General features: G+C 44.3%; 1 protein-coding gene and 1 pseudogene across 2 annotated transcripts; one reads left to right on the forward strand and one right to left on the reverse strand.

The window, feature by feature from the left end:
• Positions 1–1281: 1281 nt before the first annotated feature.
• Positions 1282–11380, forward strand: LOC309797762 (eukaryotic translation initiation factor 2D-like; annotated as a pseudogene). The gene is made up of 8 exons: positions 1282–1445; positions 2373–2563; positions 4047–4130; positions 4604–4694; positions 7272–7378; positions 9203–9456; positions 9957–10074; positions 11242–11380. The product of its transcript is annotated as a eukaryotic translation initiation factor 2D-like (transcript).
• On the reverse strand, positions 11298–20643 carry LOC309797763 (dual specificity tyrosine-phosphorylation-regulated kinase 3-like; the record flags this gene model as incomplete). The annotated part of the gene is made up of 3 exons (XM_082646188.1): positions 20456–20643; positions 18476–18587; positions 11298–12872 (listed from the first exon to the last, which is right to left on the reverse strand). The coding sequence occupies exons 1-3, from the start codon at positions 20530–20532 to the stop codon at positions 11298–11300; spliced, it is 1764 nt and encodes a 587-aa protein (XP_082502314.1). The 5' UTR covers positions 20533–20643.
• Positions 20644–21897: the final 1254 nt, after the last annotated feature.

Raw genomic sequence — 21897 nt, forward strand, 5'->3', positions numbered from 1 at the left:
ATTAAGTTTAGTAGGGGCCAGGACCCCAGGTGATTAAATCCTTGTTTCCAGGGTACACAGCAGTCCCTTTCAGGGAAACCCAATCCCTCACCCCTGCCTGAGACTGTTTTTTGTTTGTTTGTTTTGGACTAATATCTACCATTTATGGGAAAATTTCAAAGCACCCTGCAATATATCACATGCGTTATCTCAGTGGTTTCTCACAGAAGCCCAGTGAAGTAGGTATTACCTCCACATCTTACAGAGAATGTAAGAGTTTCAGAAAGGATAAGCCATTGGCCCAAGATCAAACTGCTAGGGAGAAGCCAAACCATAATTTGATTTTACTATGCCTCAAAATTATTTTTTTATAAGCACTCTGAGTTTTTAAAATTGCTTTGGAAACAAAATCCCCCCAAATAATGCCTGAATGCAAAAGGTACCTAAAAAGGTCCCAAAATGTGGGGTTTTGTAACCAAAAATGTTTCAGGGCTTCCCTGGTGGCGCAGTGGTTGAGCGTCTGCCTGCCGATGCAGAAGACACAGGTTCGCGCCCCGGTCCGGGAAGATCCCACATGCCGCGAAATGGCTGGGCTGCTGAGCTATGGCCGCTGAGCCTGAGTCATGGCCGCTGAGCCTGCGCGTCCGGAGCCTGTGCTCCGCAACGGGAGAGGCCACAGCAGTGAGAGGCCCGCATACCGCAAAAAAAAAAAAAAAAAAAAAAAGTTTTAAATAACAGATTTGAAGATCATTTGTATAGTTTTCTCCTCTTAACAGGAGGTCAAACCTCGGACTAAAGTGGATTCCCTGTTATTGTTATTATCACCTCATGTAAATTAAAAAACAGGAAGGAGAAAATCTCGGAAAGAATTCTAGCTGAGGCCCCAAGTGTGCAATAAAATGTAAAGATCTTAAGAAACAAAAGCCCTGAAGAAAACCATTCAAGAGGCCTGCAAGTTTAAGAAAACACGAGTTCAATTAATTTTGTGCAGCTGAACTAAACTGCATGGAATGAGAGCTGGCAGAGCTCCTACTCAACACACTAGAACGCTGATGGAGTAAAAATGAACGGAATCGCTGTTGGCCCCAGAGATACTACAGACGCGCCCGCTCAAGCCACTCGCCTAGGCGCAGAGCCCGGCAGAAGGGGTGAGGCGAAAGGGTGCACCCCTCCGCGCAGGGATCCGCCCCGCCTTCTCCGGCCCCGCCCCCCATGCTTCAGTTCCCAGCCTTGCCATTAGGGGTGGCCGCGAAGCTGCGCGGCCCCGGTTTCCAGCCGGGCCCTTTTCCCAGCCGGGCCCAAGCATGGCTGCCCCCAGGACTGCGGGTTGGGAAGCTGCCGTGCTCACGCTTTCCTGACAGTCCCTGGCTGCTGTGGTCTCCTTCTCTTCCCCAGGCCACTCCAGCAGACATGTTTGCCAAGGCCTTTCGGGTCAAGTCCAACACGGCCATCAAGGGGTCGGACAGGTGAGGGAGAGAAGAGCCTGCTCTGCCCACCAGGGCACCCAGACATCTCTCAAGCTCGGCTGGCTCCCAGCCTTTTCTGGGCTGGGTCAGCCGACTTGGGGTGGAGGCCGAGGGGTACAGCCGGAGAAGGGACCCCGGGTGGCGGGCAAGGGTAAGTTAGACGTGTTTTGAGAGTGAAGATGGAGAGGAGGCCTGATTTATCTCCCAGGCTGTCTTTTGGATATTTTAGTGAGTTTACGAGAAAGCGTATAATTCAATCAGCGCGTATTGACTGCAGTCTGTTTAAGGTGTCGTGGAGGATGCCAAAATGAAGGAAAACGGGGTCCCTGCCCTACCAAGAGCTTTGAGTCCCTTGGGAGAGATTAGATGGGGCACAGAGAACTACAAGTATACGAGAAGAAGTGTCTAGTGATTACCACTGGCAGGAGAGACAGGTGGAGGGTGAGGAGAGAGGGGATAAAGCACATGTGGTAAGAACTGTATCTGTTCAGTTTTGCAAATGAAGGTGTCACCTTGGGAATTTTGGAGGCAGTGTTCTATAGTTGTCATTCTTGGTGCCCTAGCAGAGCTGTTTAATCATAAGTTGACAGATTTGGCAAGCATAGATGAGAAAGGAGTGGGTCCAGGAGCTATGTGTGGAGTCAGGAAGGCAGGGCTTAGTTTCCAGTGGCAGGCTAACTTGGGTCGCTTACCGGATCTCAGTTTTTTCCTCTCTTTGTAAAATGGAAAGACATGCCCCAGGAACATGTGAAAATAGATGAGACATTGGATGAGAAAGAGAATGGGATGTTTTGGAAGAGTGAGAATAAGGCATCATCAACCAGTCTTTTTCTTGGGCCTCGTGATTTTATAGTAAGTCTTGAGTCCTCAATATTTATTAAAATCCATCCAGGCAGCATACATACCAGGTATGTGTGCTCTCTGCAGGAGAAAGCTTCGGGCCGATGTGACAGCTGTTTTCCCCACTCTTGGAACGGATCAGGTCTCTGAGTTAGTACCTGGAAAGGAAGAACTCAACATTGTGAAGTTGTATGCTCACAGAGGGGATGCAGTGACTGTGTACGTGAGTGGTGGTAACCCCATCCTATTTGAACTGGAGAAAAATCTATATCCGACAGGTATGGCAATGGGATGGAGATGGCCATTACTATGGTCCTTGCCTAACATCTGTTTCTTCCATTAATCTGTCTTCCTTAAAACAAATAAATGCAAAATCTCCCTAAGAATCTTTTTGGATTTAGTGTCCCTAGAATTGGGTCTTTCAAGATCAGAAACTGCTATAGAAGTGAGGGGAAAAAAAGGGTTAACACAAAAAGAGGGTGGTTGCCAAGGGAAATTCTGAGGTGAAGAAACACTGGTTTCTAGTGGGTTAAGTAGGGATTGGAGCCGAGGTCGTGAAAAGGGTGGAGTTTCAGGGCATGTAAAAAATGCTTCTTAAAACTTTCACTAGTGGAATTTTCTTAAGATACTGAAGAGATACTGTGATGGGAAAGAAGCTGGGTTAGTTAAACTCCATACCCAGCTGTCTTAGTGGTGGACTTTGGTTGCGATGTCTCACAGGGATTCTTTCTTAGGCTCTTGTCTGGCTCTCAGGATACTTTGCTTGCTTTCTTTGTCACAGATCTCAGAGAGGCAGTGTCCTTTTCTCTTTTCCATGGCTGCTGACACCTACTTTGTCATTTGGGGGCTTTTCTTCCTCCCAGCTTGGCTGCAGCAGCGCAGTGCAGTCTCCTACCCCAGGCCACCCCTACCCCCACCCTGCTTTGCTGCTGTACACATACAAGCCCTTTTTGATCTAAGGGTTTTACTGCTAATCCCTGTGGAAACAGAGAGAATAAAAATAATAAACATGGGAAAGTTTCAGAATTTCTTACAGGTTGGCGCCCTGGTTTCGGATTACTTGCTTCTGAGGACATAAAAGGAATCCTCGCTGGGGCTCTGTCCCTACTTTTATCCACTATGGCCATGTTTGGCTGCTGCCGTCCAGGTGGAACAATAGGTGCCTCCAAGTCTCAAGTTTCTTAAGTCTCCGCCTTCTTCAAGACTGCAGCCTCTTTGAGAAGGGAGTCAGCCTGATGTAAACTATATATAATGTGTTTCCCACAGGAAAAGGGGCACTCAGTTCCCAGAGAGGGGAAAAGGGATACTGGACAGGCAAAAGCAGATGTTCACTTCATGACTAGTTTTAGCCTTACACATAAATATCCAACTTTGGCAACTAGACAGACTCTTAGAGCTGTAGCTCATTTCATGTGTCTTCCAACTAGTAAAAGTGATAACTTCTCAAGATCATAGATTGAGAGAAACTACTGCAAAGAGCTCAGTATAAATATGTAAAGAATGCAGGTCTCTAAGGCTAAAGGAAGCAAGGATTCTCAAGTAAATAGCATATAACATATAAACCGCTTCACAAACTTGGGGTAACCTAATAAAAAAAAAAGAATGCAGCTTCTTTGGGCATCCCCTTACAACCTTCTCTCTAGCTTTGACTTGAGTTTCTTTTCTACATGTTGATTAATGTGGCCTCAGTGTTTGGCTTTGCCATTCCCCAGGGGGTTGACTTTTGGGCAGTAAGTGTTTTCTGGCTCTCTTCTTGGACAGTGTACACCCTGTGGTCTTATCCTGATCTTCTAGCAACATTTACAACATGGCCCCTGGTGCTTGAAAAACTGGTGGGGGGAGCAGGTAAGAGTATTTTCCTATATTCTGGATAGTGGCTGAAACCTACTTAGTAAAGGCCAACTACTTTAATAAATGTACCCATTTTGTGCATTCATATGATTGATAAATAGAATTCTTCCCTCATGTCTGTTGCATCTCTTACTTGGCTGCTTCCATAAGCTCTCTGACCCTGCTGTAAGGCTTAAATAAGATAAGTGACATGAAAGTGCTCTGTGAACTGCCATATGCTATACTTTAGATTAATAAACTGAATTTAGGAAACCAGAATAAGATAGATCATGGAAGTGGACCCTCAGCTTGGTGCTTCAGTTTGACCACTGGTCTCCCAGAAGGAAAAGGTCTGACCCTCAGTTTGCCACTTTTTATTTTCACTATGAATAATGTAGTTGATGCTTAACAAATGTATGTTTGTTGAGCAAGTGAGTAAATGACGCAGTAAACTGTGGAGTTAGTTGCGATGCTTTTGTTTCCTGCAGATTTGATGCTGCCAGGGCTAGTGGTGCCCCCTGCTGGTCTGCCTCGGGTACAGAAGGGTGACCTCTGTGCCATTGCCTTGGTGGGGAACAGGTACTGTGCCAGTCAGCTGTGCCTGTGGGGAAAAAACTTAGGGAAAACTTGGGAGGGGTGGGAATGACAACTTCACAGCATATGGATAAAGGATTAAAAGAAAAAACATATTCTTCCTGAGCAATCAGAGAGTGGGGAATGGCAGTGAGCCTGTGGGGTGTCCATACATCTGGGCCAAGGGTATTTGCTCCTGCTGCTGCTTCTTCCTTTTTAAAATTTATTTGTTTTTTTTCTCCTTTAAAACTTTTTTTCTTAGATTTACAGAAGAGTTGCAAGTATAGTACAGAGTCCTGAAATACTCCTTACCCAGCTTCCTGTAATGATAACATCTTGTATAACCACAGTACAGTTATCAACACTAAGGAATTAACATTGGTTCAGTCCTTTTGACACTATTACAGACTTTATGCATATTTCCCCAGTTTTCCCACGATGTCTTTTTTCTCTTTTTTTGTGTTCAAGAATCCAGTCCAGGGTACCACATTGCATTTAGTTGTCATGTCTTCTTAGTCTCCTCTCTGTGACATTTTCTTGGTCTTTCCTGCCTTGCATGACTTCAACATTATTTTTGTCGAACATCCACATCATCATCCTCATCTTTTAATTATTTTTAATAGACTTATTGAGATATAGTTTTCATACTATAAAATTCACCTGTTTCAAATGTACGATTCAGTGATTTTTTTTAGTATATTTACAGGGTTGTTCAGCCATCACCACAGTGTCTCTTTTTTAAAATAAATTAGGAAGTAATGGTATGAACAGTTCTGAAAAATCAAAACCCTCTCACCCCATAATCCTTTTCTCCTAGAAGTAACCATTATCATTCTGATGCACGTCCTTGTCAGCCTTCTTCAATGCATATATACACGTGCATATAAAATGTATGGTTTGGGGTGTGTATGTTTAAAAATACAAATGAACAAACTTTATCCCTATTACTTTTTCACTTCAGGTAGTGGGGACATGTTCCATGTCAGCAAGCACAGATAAGCTGAATCTTTTTACCCACTGTGGGGTGATGGGAAAAGTCCTCTTCTAGTAGACATTGTGGTTGCCTCTACTTCGTCTCTATCACAAACAAGATCTTCCTGAGGCCTCTAGGGACACTAGTGCCAATATTTTTCTAAAGTAGATACTAGGGAGCAGAACTGTTTGGCTGAAGATCGTGCATATTTTCTGTTGCCCTATAAAAATGCTGTGTCAGTTTTCCCTCCTACCTACAGGGTATATGGAGCCTGTTTCCTTACATGCTCACCGACACTGCATATGATGGGTCATTTTCATTTGTATCATCCTGAATGAAAAACGACATCTTATTATTTTACTCATTGCTTCTTTGAGAGGGAAACATGGTAGGCATGGGAGGGGTCAGTGTTTAAAGATCTTATTTTTGTTGCTCATATTCTCCCATTTTCCTTGAACCTTTGGGAACCAAGCACCTAGAAATGTTTCCTTCCTTGTTTACCTGTAGCAAAACTTGAAGTTGAAAAGAATGGTGAAATTATTGTTTTTTCCCCCCAGTATTCTATCCAAGATCGGAGAAAACTACATAAGTGTGTATTTGGCCTCTGAGTTTGGCATTTAGAATGTATGTGGGAATGAATCCTAGGTGGTTTATGGAAGGGGGTGAGGGTACAAGGGAGTTTACGAAAACTACAAGACAGGTTCGAGACCGAAGTTCTTGAGCCATTGACGATTCCAAGGGTGGAAGACAAAGACCCGTCTTTTAGGAACTGGGAAAGAAGCCAAATTCAAAGATTCTGTGGCAGGAACTGACCCATGGGCACAGGAAGTGGAGGCACCGGATTAGCAAACGTTTTTTTTGAAGTTCAGGTGTTGGGAAATCTGCCCTTGAATTGTCTCCCTTGGGTCCAGGCAACGTTGCCAGGCTTGTATATTCCCCTCCTGTTAGCCAGCTGGACACCGATCCTTACAGGCAATGTGTGAGCATTGCTGAGTAACAGTGGGCTGACAGAGATTTCCCATTTGGGCTTTGGAAGTTTTTTGTAGTTATTGTAAATGTGGTTGTTTCTGATATTTTGGACACATCCAGTTCTTAGATAGATGTTATACAGAGCAAGGCCTGTTATAAAGAACCCACTCAGAAGGAACCTTTCGTTGGTACCACTGTATCTCTCTTCTCTCTTCCCTCTGGCATCCCTCAGCCTAATTTAAGGCATATGAATGGCCTCCCTTCTGAATTTCCATATAGGATGGCTATGCCTTTTTTAAGATAGGGGAGATAATTTATTTTTTGAAATTGAAGAAAGGGAACTTTAAATATCCTTCTGAGTCCTGCCTGGGTTTGGTTCATAATAAGAATATAAGAATGATAACATCAGTAGAGGAGTTACTTACACAGAAGGGAATATTTGGTCAAGGAATTTTTGAAAGTCATATGTGTAGGTAATTTGAATAAGATTGAGACTGCACCGAGTTTTAGCTCTGTGATACAAGTGGATGCTTCAGATTTGCAACCGTGGTGCTTTGAACACATGTGTAGAAACCTGGTCCTGACATGTGCCCTCCTGGAAGACTTTCCCTGACCCTCGTCTCTGACCTCCTCCTTCTCAGAGCCCCCGTTGCCATCGGAGTTGCTGCCATGTCACAGCCGAGATGCTGACCTCAGGTGTGAAGGGAAGGGGCTTCTCTGTGCTCCACACCTACCAGGACCACTTGTGGTGGGTTCCATGCTTTTTCTGTTTTATAGGGAGCTGGGTGGGCGGAGGGAGCACAGGGCCTGGATTGAGAAGCGAGAGTTTTGATCCCTGCTGTGTCCTTAGTCAAGTTGCTGACCCTAGACATTAATTTCCTTGCAAAATGTGGAGAAAAGATTTTTTTTTGGCCTGTTTAGAAAAGAAATTACCGAGAACTTTATTTTCTAGGTGAATTATAGAATCCTAGGGCTGGAAGAAGGCCTTAGGGATTGTCTTCTCTGCCTCTCAGTACAGTGATATTCTTTATTTTTATGGCACTGGTCGATCTAGCCTTTTCTGCCGTGTACATTTAGGCATTTTCTGACCCCATGATGAGTGCTCGGGAATTCTCACATCTGAATCCAAATCAAAGTAGAGTAGGTCTTCAGGCACCAGGGTGACAACCTGATGACTTTCCTGTTGTTCAAGTTCCACATTTAGGATCTCCTCCTCATTACAGAACTTGCACTTTCTCACTGTGACGGTTGCTCTCTGGAGCTGTATGTGAGTTTATTTTCTGGTTATTTTCTTGTCATTTAACCAAAATAGTAAGTAGTGCTTTTCTCGAAAGCAGTATACCTGGTCTTCTGGCCAAGTGTTGTGTGGCCTGTTGGTATAGATTTACCCTTACGTTTTGAGTCAGTCTTGGAGTTACTTATTTTACAAGTATTGGCCAAGCCCTGGTTTGCTGGAGGTACAGCCTCATCAGTGTGGGTTTCAGCAGGCATCTGAGGGCTGCTTACTCACGTACTCCCAGCACCTTGTTTTCTGACTGTTAGTCTGGGCAGTTAAGGTCTTGTTGTCTAAATTGTTTTATCAGTGGCTGCCTCAGTCTCCCCTCCTCCCGCCCTTTGAAAACACTTACGGTATTTACCTGATCAGAATAGCCTAAACATACGCTCTGGCCTCACTAGTAGCCATACTTAATAAGCCTTGCTGCGGCTGTTAGTAAAACTTTGTTTGACTTGCATAATCTTAGTTAACAACATAATGCTTTTTGTTTTTACCGCTCTGCTATGTGGCGTCCCTTTTTTTCCTGTCTTCATAAGGCTTAGTGGCATAAAGCCATTGTAATCTCTACTCTGCAGGTTAGATTGCATTCTTTTTTTTCAGTTGAGGTATAGTTGATGTACAGTGTTGTGTTAGTTTCAGGTGTACAGCCAAGTGATTCTAGTGACCATTAGTATATCTAGTGATTCTAGATGTAGATATATACATATATGTTTTTTCTCGGATTCTTTTCCATTAAAGGTTATTACAAGGTATTGAATATAGTTCCCTGTGCTATACAGTTGGTCCTTGTCATTTATCTATTTTAGATTGCATTCTGATTTAACACAGAAGCAGTCTTGAGCAGTCTTGAGCAGTCCAGGTGTTTGTAATTTGTTCCATACGCTCAACCTTGGGTTTGTATTTCACCAACCTGGTACTACAGATGCGTTTGCAATCTTCATTTGGTTATTTAATTCAAAATGGCTTTATATTTAATTTCTATGAAGGGAATACTTTGGAAGGGGAGCTCCACTTTAACTATGTTGTCTTTAATTTTTCTCTGTCCCTGAATTTCTGTTTGGGTTAAGGAGGAGGCAAGAATTACTCTCCCCATTTCAAAGATGAGGAAACTGAGGCATGGGACTTCTCTGGGCCCAGAATTGGAAACAGAGTTGAGAGGCACACCCAGGTTCTCTGGCCTCTCCTGGACACCCCTGCCTGTGGGTCTTACTCTCTCTGGACCCCTGCTGACCCCCTGACCGGGGCTGGAGAGTGTTGTGGCTGCTGCTCAGTGTTTCTGACATGAGGCTTTTGCAGGCGATCTGGAGACAAGTCCTCTCCACCATCCATTGCTCCACTGGCCCTGGATCCCCCAGATCTCAGTGAAGAGAAGGGGTCTGTCCAGGCAGACACCACCTTGCAGGGAGACATGAGGCGCCTGACCCTGGCGGGAGAGGAGGAGGAGGGGGAGGTTGAGCAGAGGTGTGGGGAGAAGTCCCCGTCGGAAGCTACAGAAGACCCCAGTGTCGGGGGCCTGAGCCCAGAGCCCACGGACAGCAAGACCCTTCAAGGTACAGCTCTGGCAGGAGCAGGGCGCTCGCCTCTCAGTGTAGGGACTGAAGCGCTCGGCTCTGCTTCCCACCAGAGCGGCGCCAGGGCTCCGGGAGGGGCGGGGAAAGGCCTTAGTTTTGGTGAGGGTGGTGCCACAGCCCTTTGCCATCTTACCTGGGAGTCTTCCGAATATGTCGCGTTTCCCTGGATACCCGTCGGCTCTGCTATTTGGACTGATCCCAGCTACACGGCCCTCTTAGTGTTCTTCTGGCTCTGACTTCTCTATCAGAGAAGCATCCGCGCCTGGCTGGGTGGGACTTTGTGGCCTGACCCCCTCTGTGGGGTCAGACCTCTGTAAAGGCTCAGTGTTCTAGAGAGTCTGGGAGCTTTGGTGCCTGGGAATGGGCTCCTTCAGAGCTGAGGGGTGAGGTACGGATGTCACCGTGCGGGGACTTATCTTGTGCTGCGCGGGCCTTCTGCGGCCCTCAGGAAGGATGTGGTTCTTGTCTTCTCCTTGCAGAGCAAATGGACGAACTGTTGCAGAGATGCTTCTTGCGTGCTTTGAAGTACTGCGTCAAAAAGGCTGACCTCCCTTTACTCACCAGCACTCTCCTGGGCAGCCACATGTTCTCCTGCTGGTATGGAAGGCATGGTGTGGGCTGGGGGCCGGGCGGTGGGTCTGTCTCCTGCTCTTTGGTGGTAGGATGGGACAAGGCTGATGGGGGAATTGTTTTAGGGACATGATGTGGAAAGAGCGAAGTGGAGGGTTGACCTGGCAAATACTGAGTTTTAAAGACTTCAGTTTTAGCCAGTGAAAGGACGTCGAGGAAATGAAGGTTAAAATTCGCAAGGCGCTTTGAGCACTGCCTCTGCTGTGGTGATTCTGGGCTCTTTTACGGATTGGGCAGCATGTCCGGCCCCGGAAGGGCCCTGGGGCAGCCTGTTTGTCCTGGAGGCTTCAGTCCCCTCACCTTTCTGAAGAGTAGGTGGGCCAGATTAGGTTGTGTCAGCAGGAAGAATCGGTGTGAACCCCCCACCCGACCCGCACACACAGCCACCAGCAGAGGGAGTGTTACATGTGGGTTGAACCTGGACTTTGAAGACTGAGCCATCTGGGCTCAAAAGCCAGCTCCCCAGGGTGTTGGAGCAAAGGTGTATTTGAGCCCATTACCAGGCTTCTCTGAGCCCTGATTTCTAACACTTGTAAGATTGCTGTCAAGATCGAATAACCTGACATTTAATAAGCACCCAGTAAATATTATCATGTCAGGAGAGTTGCTTATTGATTTTCACCTCAAGTCTGAACTTCTTTCTGAGAATTTTGCTCTGTTTTTTAAACAAGGGGTTTTAATGTAATTCTCTTCCTCTACATGTGAGCTTCTTTAAGGCATTCTATACACATGTGGGGTCTGGAGTGCGCGGCAGATCTAGTTTTCAGTCTCATCTATAACTACGGCCATGTCCCAAATTAAGCCTCTGGAACAGATGCCGAGGGAGACTAGAAGTGAACGTTCAGGATATACTTTCTGGTATATCGTCTACCTTGAGAGAAAAGGATTTAAACCCACAGAATAATACACAGGTTGGTGAACACCTGACAATAATAACAAAAGATGCACTGACTTATAAAAAGTCTTTTACTATGTATCCCAGGATGGCCAATACAAGCTGGTTAGGTAATTAGCCCTTCAAGAGTTCTTTTACAGTCATATAAAAATGCTTTGCCTTGTTAAAAAAAGATATCTAGTCTACCAAAAACATATCCATTAATGGGCTTGGTGTTGTTTCTTTTTTTCCATTTTCAGGTTTGCAAGATGATTAAAAATACCTACATATCATCTCTGAGCACACCAGCTGTCCATTAGCTAATCAGTTTTGGCAATACAGTGCACAGAGGTATACCACCACTGGTTTCTGACATTAAGTTAGCTTTAAGCTTATTGGCTATTCGTACAATTGGAGGCAGCTTGCAACCCAGGCCCTGGAAAGCATTTGCAGGGTTTACTACCCTTTTGCCTGACACCTTTTCAGTGGTGAGAGGTCTGGGCACAGACTTGCTAATCCAAGGGTGTCTTAGTGCTTGAGCTGGGGTCAGGCGGGCAGAGGGGTCCCAGGTAAGACACCTTTTCAAAAAGTCTATGAAGAAGTAATCATCACACCCCTTCAGTGCTGTCCGCCAGTCTTTGCTGCCTGGGGGACCCCGCTTCTTACCCCTCCGTGAACGACCTCCCACAAACACAACCCTCCCATCTGCCCGACTGGTCACAAAACAGTAGCGAGGTAGGCCCCTGGAGTTAATAAAGTACTTGGCACGTTTGGATTGCTCCAGGAGTTTTGGTGGTGGCATCCCTAGAAGCTCCATCATACAGGCCAGCTGGTCTCCTTCATCCTCTCCAGGGAAGAGAGGATGTCCTGTTAAAAGTTCTGCAAGGATGCAGCCAAAACTCCACATGTCAATGGACGTGCTGTAGCGGCTTCCTAAGATGATCTCTGGAGCTCTGTAGAACCGAGACTGGATATAGGTGTAAAGCTTCCGGTACTCAAAACAGCTGGACCCAAAGTCAATGACCTTAGTCGCACTGTGCCCACAGTGTTTCAGGAGAATGTTTTCTGGCTTCAGGTCACAGTGAATGATCTTGTTTCTGTGGAGAGCATCCAAGGATTGCAAGATGGATTGAGCAAACTTGCGAACCAACTGGATACTAAAACCCTGGAACTTGTTTTTTTTCATGAGCTCATAAAGGTCTACGCTCAGTAACTCAAAGGCCATGCAAACATGGTTCCGGAACGTGAAACTTTCCAGCATATGAATAATGTTCATGCTACCGGTTTTATCCTGCTTTTTAAGATGCTCCAAAATCCGGATCTCCTCGGCTGCTTGGCGATGGAGGTGCTTTTCATTGCGTACCATCTTCAGGGCCACGTACTGTCGAAGTTTGTGATCATAGACCCGGGCTACCTGCCCAAAACTGCCCTTGCCAATAATTTTCAGCACCTCATATCGATAAGCTAGATGGTCTCGAGGCACGTGAATGTAGGCCCCATCTGCATCATCATAACCCCCATTATTGGGACCACCGATAACTCCATGTCTTTTTTTGGCATTTGGACCCACAAAGTAAATTTCTGGATAATTGATGATTTCCAGCTTCTCATAAGCAGTGAGGTGGTGTTTATACTGCTTCAGTGCTTGTTCTGGAGTCAGAGGCAACACTTTGGATGCTTTGGATGAACTGCTGGATTTTACTGTATTCACACGATCTGAACTTTTACCCTGAGAAACTGTAGGAGAGCATTTTTCAGAGTCGTTGATGCCATCTGACTGAAAAGTATCAGATCTTCTGTTGCCAGATTCTTGAAATAGTTGTTCTACCTTCATCTCACCTCCATTCAGGAAGCACTGAGTAGGATCTCTTGTTAAATGCTCAGTGGTGATCTACGGCAAAGAGAAGTGAATCTATGTTAAAGTCACTAAAAACGGTGGAAGAACGAAAGAATCGTCCCCCTGACTGAACAAAACAACAAAACATGCCAGTTGTGTAGTTAAAAGGCCCAAAAGTGAGATAAGAAAAGCAGGAGTCTCTAGAAACTCGTGTTATGTTAATCCTTAGGTTCCCTGACTGCTGTGGCCACCCCAGCCCCACTACATAGGCCTCCCTTTGTTCAAAACAAGACGGTCATCTTACCATACCCGAAACGTGCTAGATTCCTTCTAACTGGTATGTCTTCCTACCGAGAATCTTTTCACCCCATCCACTCAAATCCTACGCTCTTTCAAAGCCCAATGCTAGTCCTCCCTCTTCCACTTAGAACTACTCCAAGCCCATACTAACTATGGCTCCACTCACATCTTAGCTGCAGCTTTTCGAGTCTACCACGTAATCTGGCCCTTGTTATATATATACTGTCCTATATTGTTCACAAACTGTTTCAAGTATCTTCCCAAATCTTAAGGGCATGTACCAGGAGCAAATGAATACATATTAAAGTGTTCTGTAAATGATACAGGGACAGAGGCAGGATGTGATCCCCAGGTCTTCTGAATCTTGGTCCAGAACATTAACATAACCTGGTACCAGCTTCTCCTAGTGCCTGTACTATTCTCCAGTAGGGCTGAATGTTGACCTTGGCCTGGAATCAACCAAGGCCTCATCGTCTACTCCTGGGTCCCCAAATACATGATCGCATCTTCCTATCTCAGTTCATTGAATCACAAAATTTCTAATCCAGAGAGAACTCTTGAGATCACCAAGGCCAATTCTTTATGTATCTGATGAATAGCAGTGAGAATCTAAGGCCCCAGGGTGCTGCTTGTAAAACTCTCCTAAAGACAAAGAGTCTCCTTTCTCTCTCCTTCCCTTGCTCATAGACACATACACTAGTCTCCCTCAGCAAACGCCTACGTGACAAAGGCATACAACTCTTTTTACTTGATTTGGCATCACCTTTTCCTGCAAGGAACAATAACCCGCAGAAGAAAACTCTACTTATTAAATACCTCTGAAATGAAATAAGATTCTTTGAAACTCGATGGAGGGAAAGACAATGAAAAAGCCAAACGCTAAAAAAAATACTAAGAAAAATATAAGAATGTGCTAGAAGGAAAGAAGAAAAAAAGTGCTACATCTGTTGTTTAAAAAAAATAGTCTGGGATACTTCAAAGAACAACTGTTTTTCTTAACAGACCCTGAAGAACTTTACCCCCGATCTGTATGATTGAGAGCCTCTACGATCAGGGGTAGATAATTCCAGAGAAGCTCTGAGCTATCTTTATGATCTCTTAAAATATAACGCAAATTATAAGGTAATGATCCAAAGTGGCCAACCATTTAAAAAAGAGAATTTTAATATAACCTAAGCAAACAACACCTGACCCATCACCTATATAAATAAAAATATAAAAGATGTAAATATAAAAAACAAAAAAGGGATGAAAAAAAAATTAAGTGTTGGCATACTTTAGACAGCCCCTTATTTAGTTATAAAAGCACGACATTAGTTCCTGCCTGCTTCTTTTAGGTCATTTAATCAATTTAAACATTTATATAGTACTACAGTTACAAAAATGAGGCACTGCACCATCTTACATATAAGCAAAGCAGCCAGTACAACGGTAGCCATACTTTGGCATTGAGTTTCTCAATAAAGAGGCAAGATACGGACCAGGAGAGGTCTCTGATACCAAAATAGAGAACTATCACTAGTCAAGAAAATAAAACACAGGCTGGCAGACAGAACCTAAATACCTTGCTAAGATGTAAATATAATGCAACATTTTGTTTATCAGCAATTAAGTCAAATAACCATTCCTGTTTTTAGGGATGGAAAAAAAAGGCCTCATCCATCCATCTAACATTCACATGAGCACTAATTGTTCACAATTATAAAAGTGCCAAAAAACAGGTTACCTCAAGGCACTACAATCTATTAGGAGATAGGTTTGGCTGAACTAGGGAATTATAATTATTTGGTCTTAGGTAGATTTACATAACAAAACCAAATATTTGCATGCATCTAAACCAGTTTTCCTTAAATTTTTACTACCTAACCTAAATGCATCTAAATATTTACTGCTAAAATCCTGGGGACACATTCTGAAGAAATGTGAAGTCAGAAGGCCTAGGTTGGGGTCCTGGCTACACTGCTCAAAAACTGTAGGTCCCAGGGTAGGCTTAACCTTTAGCCCAGTTTCTTAGCCTCAATTTCTTTATCTTTAAAATGTGGATAATAATACCTCCTTGCAGGATGTTGTGTGAATCAAATTATAATTAATAATATATGTGAAAGACCCTCAGAAACTATAAAACATGTTAAAAACACTGGTAACAGTTAGGCAAAATTCTCAATATATTGTTTAAACTCCAATACACCCTCCCTATCCCCTTTCAGCTTCTCTTTTCTCTCTGTGGTGCCTTCCTCTGCAGTTCCAGACTCCCTCCACCAGACATCTGGCATTAACTATGCCTTCTGCTCCGTGAAGGCCTGCACAATCAGCCTTCCCTTAGGATGCATGGAAACACCTCACCCACTTTCTCCCCCACATAAAACCTCCTTTCAACTTGCCATGCAATTTAATGGGTTATCTCTCCAGACATATTTGACCTTTAAAAAGAGCAATGCCTTAACCCAAGGGAATGACTCTCTAGGACCCGCGGTCATCAATGACAAGCTGGTAGGAAAGGTATTTGTGGTCCAGGGTCCACCCCTGGGCATTTCACCTACTCTACCTACATGTAAGGCTGTGCTGGCTCTGGAGGTATTCATTTCTGTTTGTGGTAAAGAGAGGGTCTCAGGTACAGACTGTTAATAAGAACAGAAATTTAACTTCCACAGAACTATTACAATAAGATTAAGGATGTCATTTGGATTTCCTGACTCATGGTTTTTCCTTAAAGTGAGCCTAAATCTCTCTCTCTGCAAATTAAGTCTTATTTTGCCCTCCGGAACTACACAGGAGTGTCCAAATTTCCATGTTAAAGCCCTTCAGATACCTAAAAGGGGCTGTCCTGCCTTCCCCATTTTTTCTCGAGGCTCATCATCCCCATCACATCCTCCACCTCACACAGCCTGGGTCAGGCTGCCTTACTATATCCTATTCACGTTCTCAACACGTATGGGCTGCACGTTATATCTCTCTGCAAGTGTGGCTTCCAGAACAGAACAAGACACTTCAGGTCTAGTCCCCTGAGGACTGTCAAGGTTTGAACCTCCAATGAATCTGAAGAATTCCAGAAAGAAATTTTTCCACACAGGGAGGGGTTCTCACCTTAGCTTTCTTTCCTTTCCTGTAATAACTCAAATACTGCTCTGAATCAATTATGTATCAAGTCTGCTGTGCTATAAATAAAATCTTCCTTCCGTTCTAGGAGAATCTAGAATTTTCACACATGTTAAAGTAGTTACAAAACACTATATATTTCTAGTCTAGGGTTATAATCACAATAACTGACCAATGTCTGCTATCGACTTCAAATATTTTAACTATGTAATTATATCCAGAGAGACAAATAATGCCAGATTAATCCTGTTTTATTTAAGAATGCTTCATGTACATTGTTAATTTGGAGCGCTCTTTTTTTTTTTTTAACACCCCTGTATTGGAGTATAATTGCTTTACAATGGTGTGTTAGTTTCTGCTTTATAACAAAGCGAATCACCCATACATATACATATGTCCCCATATCTCCTCCCTCTTGTGTCTCCCATCCTCCCTATCCCACCCCTCTAGGTGGTCACAAAGCACCGAGCTGATCAATTTGGAGCACTCTTGACATTTCAAATAGAATCTTCAACTGCGTTAATCAAGTCTTAAAGATCTTGTTGAGAAATTCAGAAAAGGAATATCCTTCTCGTCCAGATATAAAACACCACCCCCTCCCTCGTTCTCGACCCTAAATCTCTGCAACACAAAGCTAACCCAATAAAAGCCTATGAGCAGATGATTTATAGTTTACAACAAGAATGTAAGGGCATCTTGGATAAACAAGGAAGCCAAAGCTCTTTGTGGAATGAGCAATAGCGTCTCGCAATGGAGTCATGGCATAATGAACTATAAGTGTTACTAAGAGGTCAAAAGCACTTTTTTCAGCAAAATTTGCAAAGACAGCATTGTTTTAGAATCTAAAATCTTGTGTTTTGCAAGCTGTGTTACTCTGAATACCACACAGTAAAAAAAATTCATTTTGATCCTGAAACATACAATTTAATTGCCCTACTATATGGTGATTAGCACTGGCCAACTGAAGTAAAGTTAAAATGGACTTTAAGTCACATGATGACGGACTGTAAAAGTTTCCCAGAGAGATGTGCTAATTGTCAGCAAGTAACCACGAAATCTGATAGTCAACACACGAGTATATAGGTGGTTCTGGAGCTCTTAGAGGTTTTTACATATTAAAAACAATAAGCTTGTGGAGAAAGGAAACTTACTGCACTTTGGAAAGGAGATTAAAAATAGGGTGACCAGCCTTCCAAATATATGTAGCCCGTATCTTGTAATATTATTAGCCTTGAAAGTAGTGAAGGGGTTGATTTTTAATGGCAAAAGCTGACAAACCGTTGGGAAGGACTATGAAAAATGCAAGCAGTGTTTTACATAGAAATAATTTTAGGTCTTAAACAGAAATATGAAGGAGAACTATTGATAAATTAGTCTACTCAATTATTCAGTTTGTTCGTTGATGATATATGCAGCAAATTTTAAAGTCACAGGATAGATTCTCCCTGTCATGGAACTTGTCCAAAACCCTGCTCTCCCTACCTCTCTATGAGTGCCGAGGGAATGGGAATTAATTTATTCTCTTAAACATAAAACGGTGTCAAAAACTAAATGTCTGCAAGCTCCAAAATGATTAAATGCATCGAAACCAAAATGTATTGCTCAAGTTTCATTTATGATCTATAAAATGGTTCTCTTAAGCATACTAATAAGCTAGGACTGCATTTCTACCGTGCAGGAAAAATCTGCAGATCTGTAAGTTCAGAGGTATTTTCTGTTTCTTGTTCTTGTTAAAATGAGCCATCATAATATACTGTACATATCATTCTATGAAAAAAAAAAATAACCACTATCTAGGGCTTCCCTGGTGGCGCAGTGGTTGAGAGTCCGCCTGCCGATGCAGGGGACACGGGTTCGTGTCCCGGTCTGGGAAGATCCCACATGCCGCGGAGTGGCTGGGCCCGTCAGCCATGGCCGCTGAGTCCGGAGCCTGTGCTCCGCAACGGGAGAGGCCACAACGGTGAGAGGCCTGCGTACCGCAGAAAAAAAACAAAACAAACACTATCTAGATAAAAGTAGCATGTCGTTTTTTTCCCTATTTACCCCAGTGATTGAAAGGAATAGGTGGGCTCCAAATCAAAATCATTCTGAAAAGCTGAACTTGGACCACAGAAACTGTTATTTCAAAGTCAAGAGAAACCAAAAGTGAATAAAAAAGAGCCTGGGTTACCAGTGACATGTAACTGTACCTTGACCATTTAAAGTAGCACTTCCTCCTTTCCAGGCCCATTAGAGCTCAAAGAATTACTTCATTTACTTACATTTAGTCTTCTGGGTAGAGGTGGTTCAGAAGGATTGCAGAGTGCATTTGAACAGGGTGAGCCTTTGGTTTCATCTATTATCACGACACTATCATAGACAAAATCATCCAATCTAGTTGAAAGGATTACAGATAAAATCTGTCAGTAACTGAAGTATATAAATTTGTATTTCCAAAACACCCTTTAACTGCTTCATATCTGCTACAAAGAATAATTAATACAAACAAATGTCCACACTGCATTTTGGCACTGAATACACACCACAGGGGTATTTGGCAGAGGAAGGGAGGAAACCCAACTTTTCCTCCTTTTTTTATTTTTAAAGAAAGGACAGCATTTCTAGGTTTATAGTTTGAAATTGTTAAAATACGTCTTACTTTCTGAATGTTGTTAACAATAGGGACCATCAAAAGAATCTCATTTAACTTACTACTTGAAAACGAAGGCTAGTTGAAATCTGAAGCCTAAAAGCTAACCAGAACAAACAAACAGACAGAGAACTGTACTTTCAAGTCGGAGACTTGGATTCTAATCTCAGCTCTACCACTGGCTACTCTACCTTCCTCTCTGAGCCGTTGGTCACATGTTGTAAAGGGAAGAATAGTTCCAGTCTACGCACTTCTGGATCTCACAAGCAAGAAATAAAAGGCCTTCTTAGGGCTTTCTCTATATTTATTTATTTATTTTCCTACTTAACATCTATCTAACTTGTAGAAAACTACAGTGAATTCTACAGCAAATACTATAGGGATTCTCTACATTACAAAACGTACTGGATTTCACATCTTTACCCACTTAATTTTCGGGTGGATGGTGGAAGCTAAATGCCAAATGATAATTTCTCTGCTCTAACACTGTGCCTCCCTCCACCGCTGTAAGGGAACACAAAAGACGGAGAGGATTTATTTAATCCACAGGATGGCTCTGAATAATGTATTTCATCTGCCACCAAGAACATGGATTTCCCAGTAACACACATCAGCATTTCATTGTATCATTTTTACATGATATACTATGAATACAATGATAATGAGCCAGCTGCAAGGGAAGAATTTTTTTTAATCTTTAAAACTATGCTGGAATATTTTAGTGGCTTATAAAAACTGTTTTGTAAAATTCCAGAGTTTTCTTAATCGATGTGTTATAGGAGTACAAAGAGAAAAAAAAACCCCGAAAAACAAAAACCAAACAGAAAACCCACTACAAATTATTTTTGGAATGTTCTCTTTTTAAAAAACATGCTTACATTCTGATAAAATTATACCTTTACGGGAACTGCTTCATTGACAAGAACCAAAAATTCTGGATGTGACTGATTCTTTGCCAACAGCACGAATAAAACAAACAAAATGGGACAGACGTCCACATTTACAAAGAAGAAGACAGACTGAAGACCTACAAGATTTCCTATAAATAGCCAAAGGAAATTACCCAAAGGTAGTCTCCATGCAAATGAAGTGGGCAGGTGGTCCCTACTCTCCATTAAGGTGTAAAATCCTATGAAAGGTGGAGAATCTCTCAAAACACGATCCACAAAAAGTCCTACTCGGCAGAGCCCCTCACCTACACCCCTCACGGCAAAGCCCTTGGTTATCTGCTCTGAGCAACAGGGCTTATTGGAAAAGGTATTGCTCCCTGTGTCCCCCAGTTTGCTAAAAAGCCCCACCAAAAACATCCCAGCTTCTCAGAGTTCCTACCATATACCCCCGATGTAGGACTTCAGAAATAATCCCCAGGGTGGGAATTCTTCTTTGCCTAACTCCTTTCTAGCCCACTCCCGCGCTGGGCTGGGGGCAGGGGAGCTGATGGAGAGGAAGAGGGTGGGCCAGTCCCGGAGAGGGAGTCAGACCCCTTCCCTCGTCCTTACTGCTTGGGGGCTCGCTCAACCTCCAGCCCAGTCCATCCACGCCCCCCGACCTCGCCTGCCAGCTGCAGCGGCTCCTTCGGGAGCCCCAGCGCGTTATCCCCCGGCGCCGTTACCTCCGCGGCTGGGGCGGCAGTCCGTCTCCTGGCGGCCCCGCATCTTTCCGCCTGGACCCGCGAGCTGTGCCTCCCATCCGTTAGCTCCGGACCCCCCGGAGGGAGGGGCGGCGTTTGGACGGTCAGGCGAGCAGCGTCCACCTGAGCTGGGGCGGCTGCCTCCCGGGCCGCGACGTTTCCTCGGTACCTCTCTTCCACACAGTGCAGCTCCCAGCGCGTCCGCTCGGGACTGGCTGGGGTCGACAACTGCCAGAGGAGCAGCAGGGGCGGGAAGGGGAGCGGTGTGGTCGCCTAGCAACCGCGACACGCCCCTTGAAACGCCTCGGCGCAACAATGTGGCCACGCACAGGGGCGGGGCCGAGGCCACTCCCCACTGAGCGGCGCGTGTCTCGGAAGCTCTCGCTGGCCCTGGAAGGTGGGAGGCGGGAGGCTGGGAACCCGCCGCCTGAGGTTCTCTGGTCGCTGGCCGAGGCCTGAGGGCCGCGGCTGGGGAGGTAGAAGGGCCCTGACGGGGTGTTTGTGAAATAGCAGCCCCCGATTTCTGCCTCAGAAGTGGCAGCCGGCACCTCACGGTCAGCTAGCTATCTCTTAGCAAGTTGCAGCCTAGAGTTCTAAAACCTCCCTTGAATATGAATAAAATGAGAACGAAAGACATGGGTAATTTCTCAGACTTCTCCACTGAGGGGCGTCCCTCCGGAGGGTAATGAGTTAACAGAGGAAACCAATAATAATAAACCCACTTTGTGACACCACCGGCGCCACGAATCTTTTCATTTAACCTCGGTAACCATACTAGATGACATCCCTCTTTTATATAGATTTAACTAGGATCCGGAATTTAAGCTGAGGTATGTCTGACTCCCCTGCAATGGGATGCCACGGATGGTAGGGCTCAGAGCCATTTTAAGGATGAGGAAAGTGAGGCCAGAGGAGATCTGTGGTTGGCAAAGCCTGAACTAAACGTCTCCAAATTCCCAGCCTTCGTCCTGCTGCACCAGACCCCCTGGAAAGAAGGCTCTTCCTGTCTTCTTCCTTGGAATGGGTGGGGGTTTTCCCTTTGCTTTTCTGAAAAGTTAAGATGCCTCGGCAACACCAAGGGTAAGCGGATTTGGATAGTTGGAACGAAAGTGAAAGGGAAGGAGGTTAAAACAGAAGAACACAAGTGTTGTTTTCTTGAGCGTAACAGCCAGTCGGATTATCTAAACCTACAAAACACGAGGCAGGCTGTCTGACCCTTGAGGAGAGAACTAAACGTTATGGAAATGCCGAACACGGGCGCCACCTGGCGGGGTGGGGCTTGGGGACTCATTGCCCCAAGCCTGCAGAGCATAGTCCAGAAACCTGAACATTTGCATCCAAGGCTCATTTCCGTGAGACTAAAAGTCAGAGTCCCTGTTCTCATGTCTTTAGTAAAAATGCCCTTAAAATCCAAAGGCTCTTCA

Source organism: Mesoplodon mirus, assembly GCF_964341445.2.
Source record: "Mesoplodon mirus genome assembly, contig: HAP1_SCAFFOLD_956, whole genome shotgun sequence".
NCBI classification, from domain to species: domain Eukaryota; kingdom Metazoa; phylum Chordata; class Mammalia; order Artiodactyla; family Ziphiidae; genus Mesoplodon; species Mesoplodon mirus.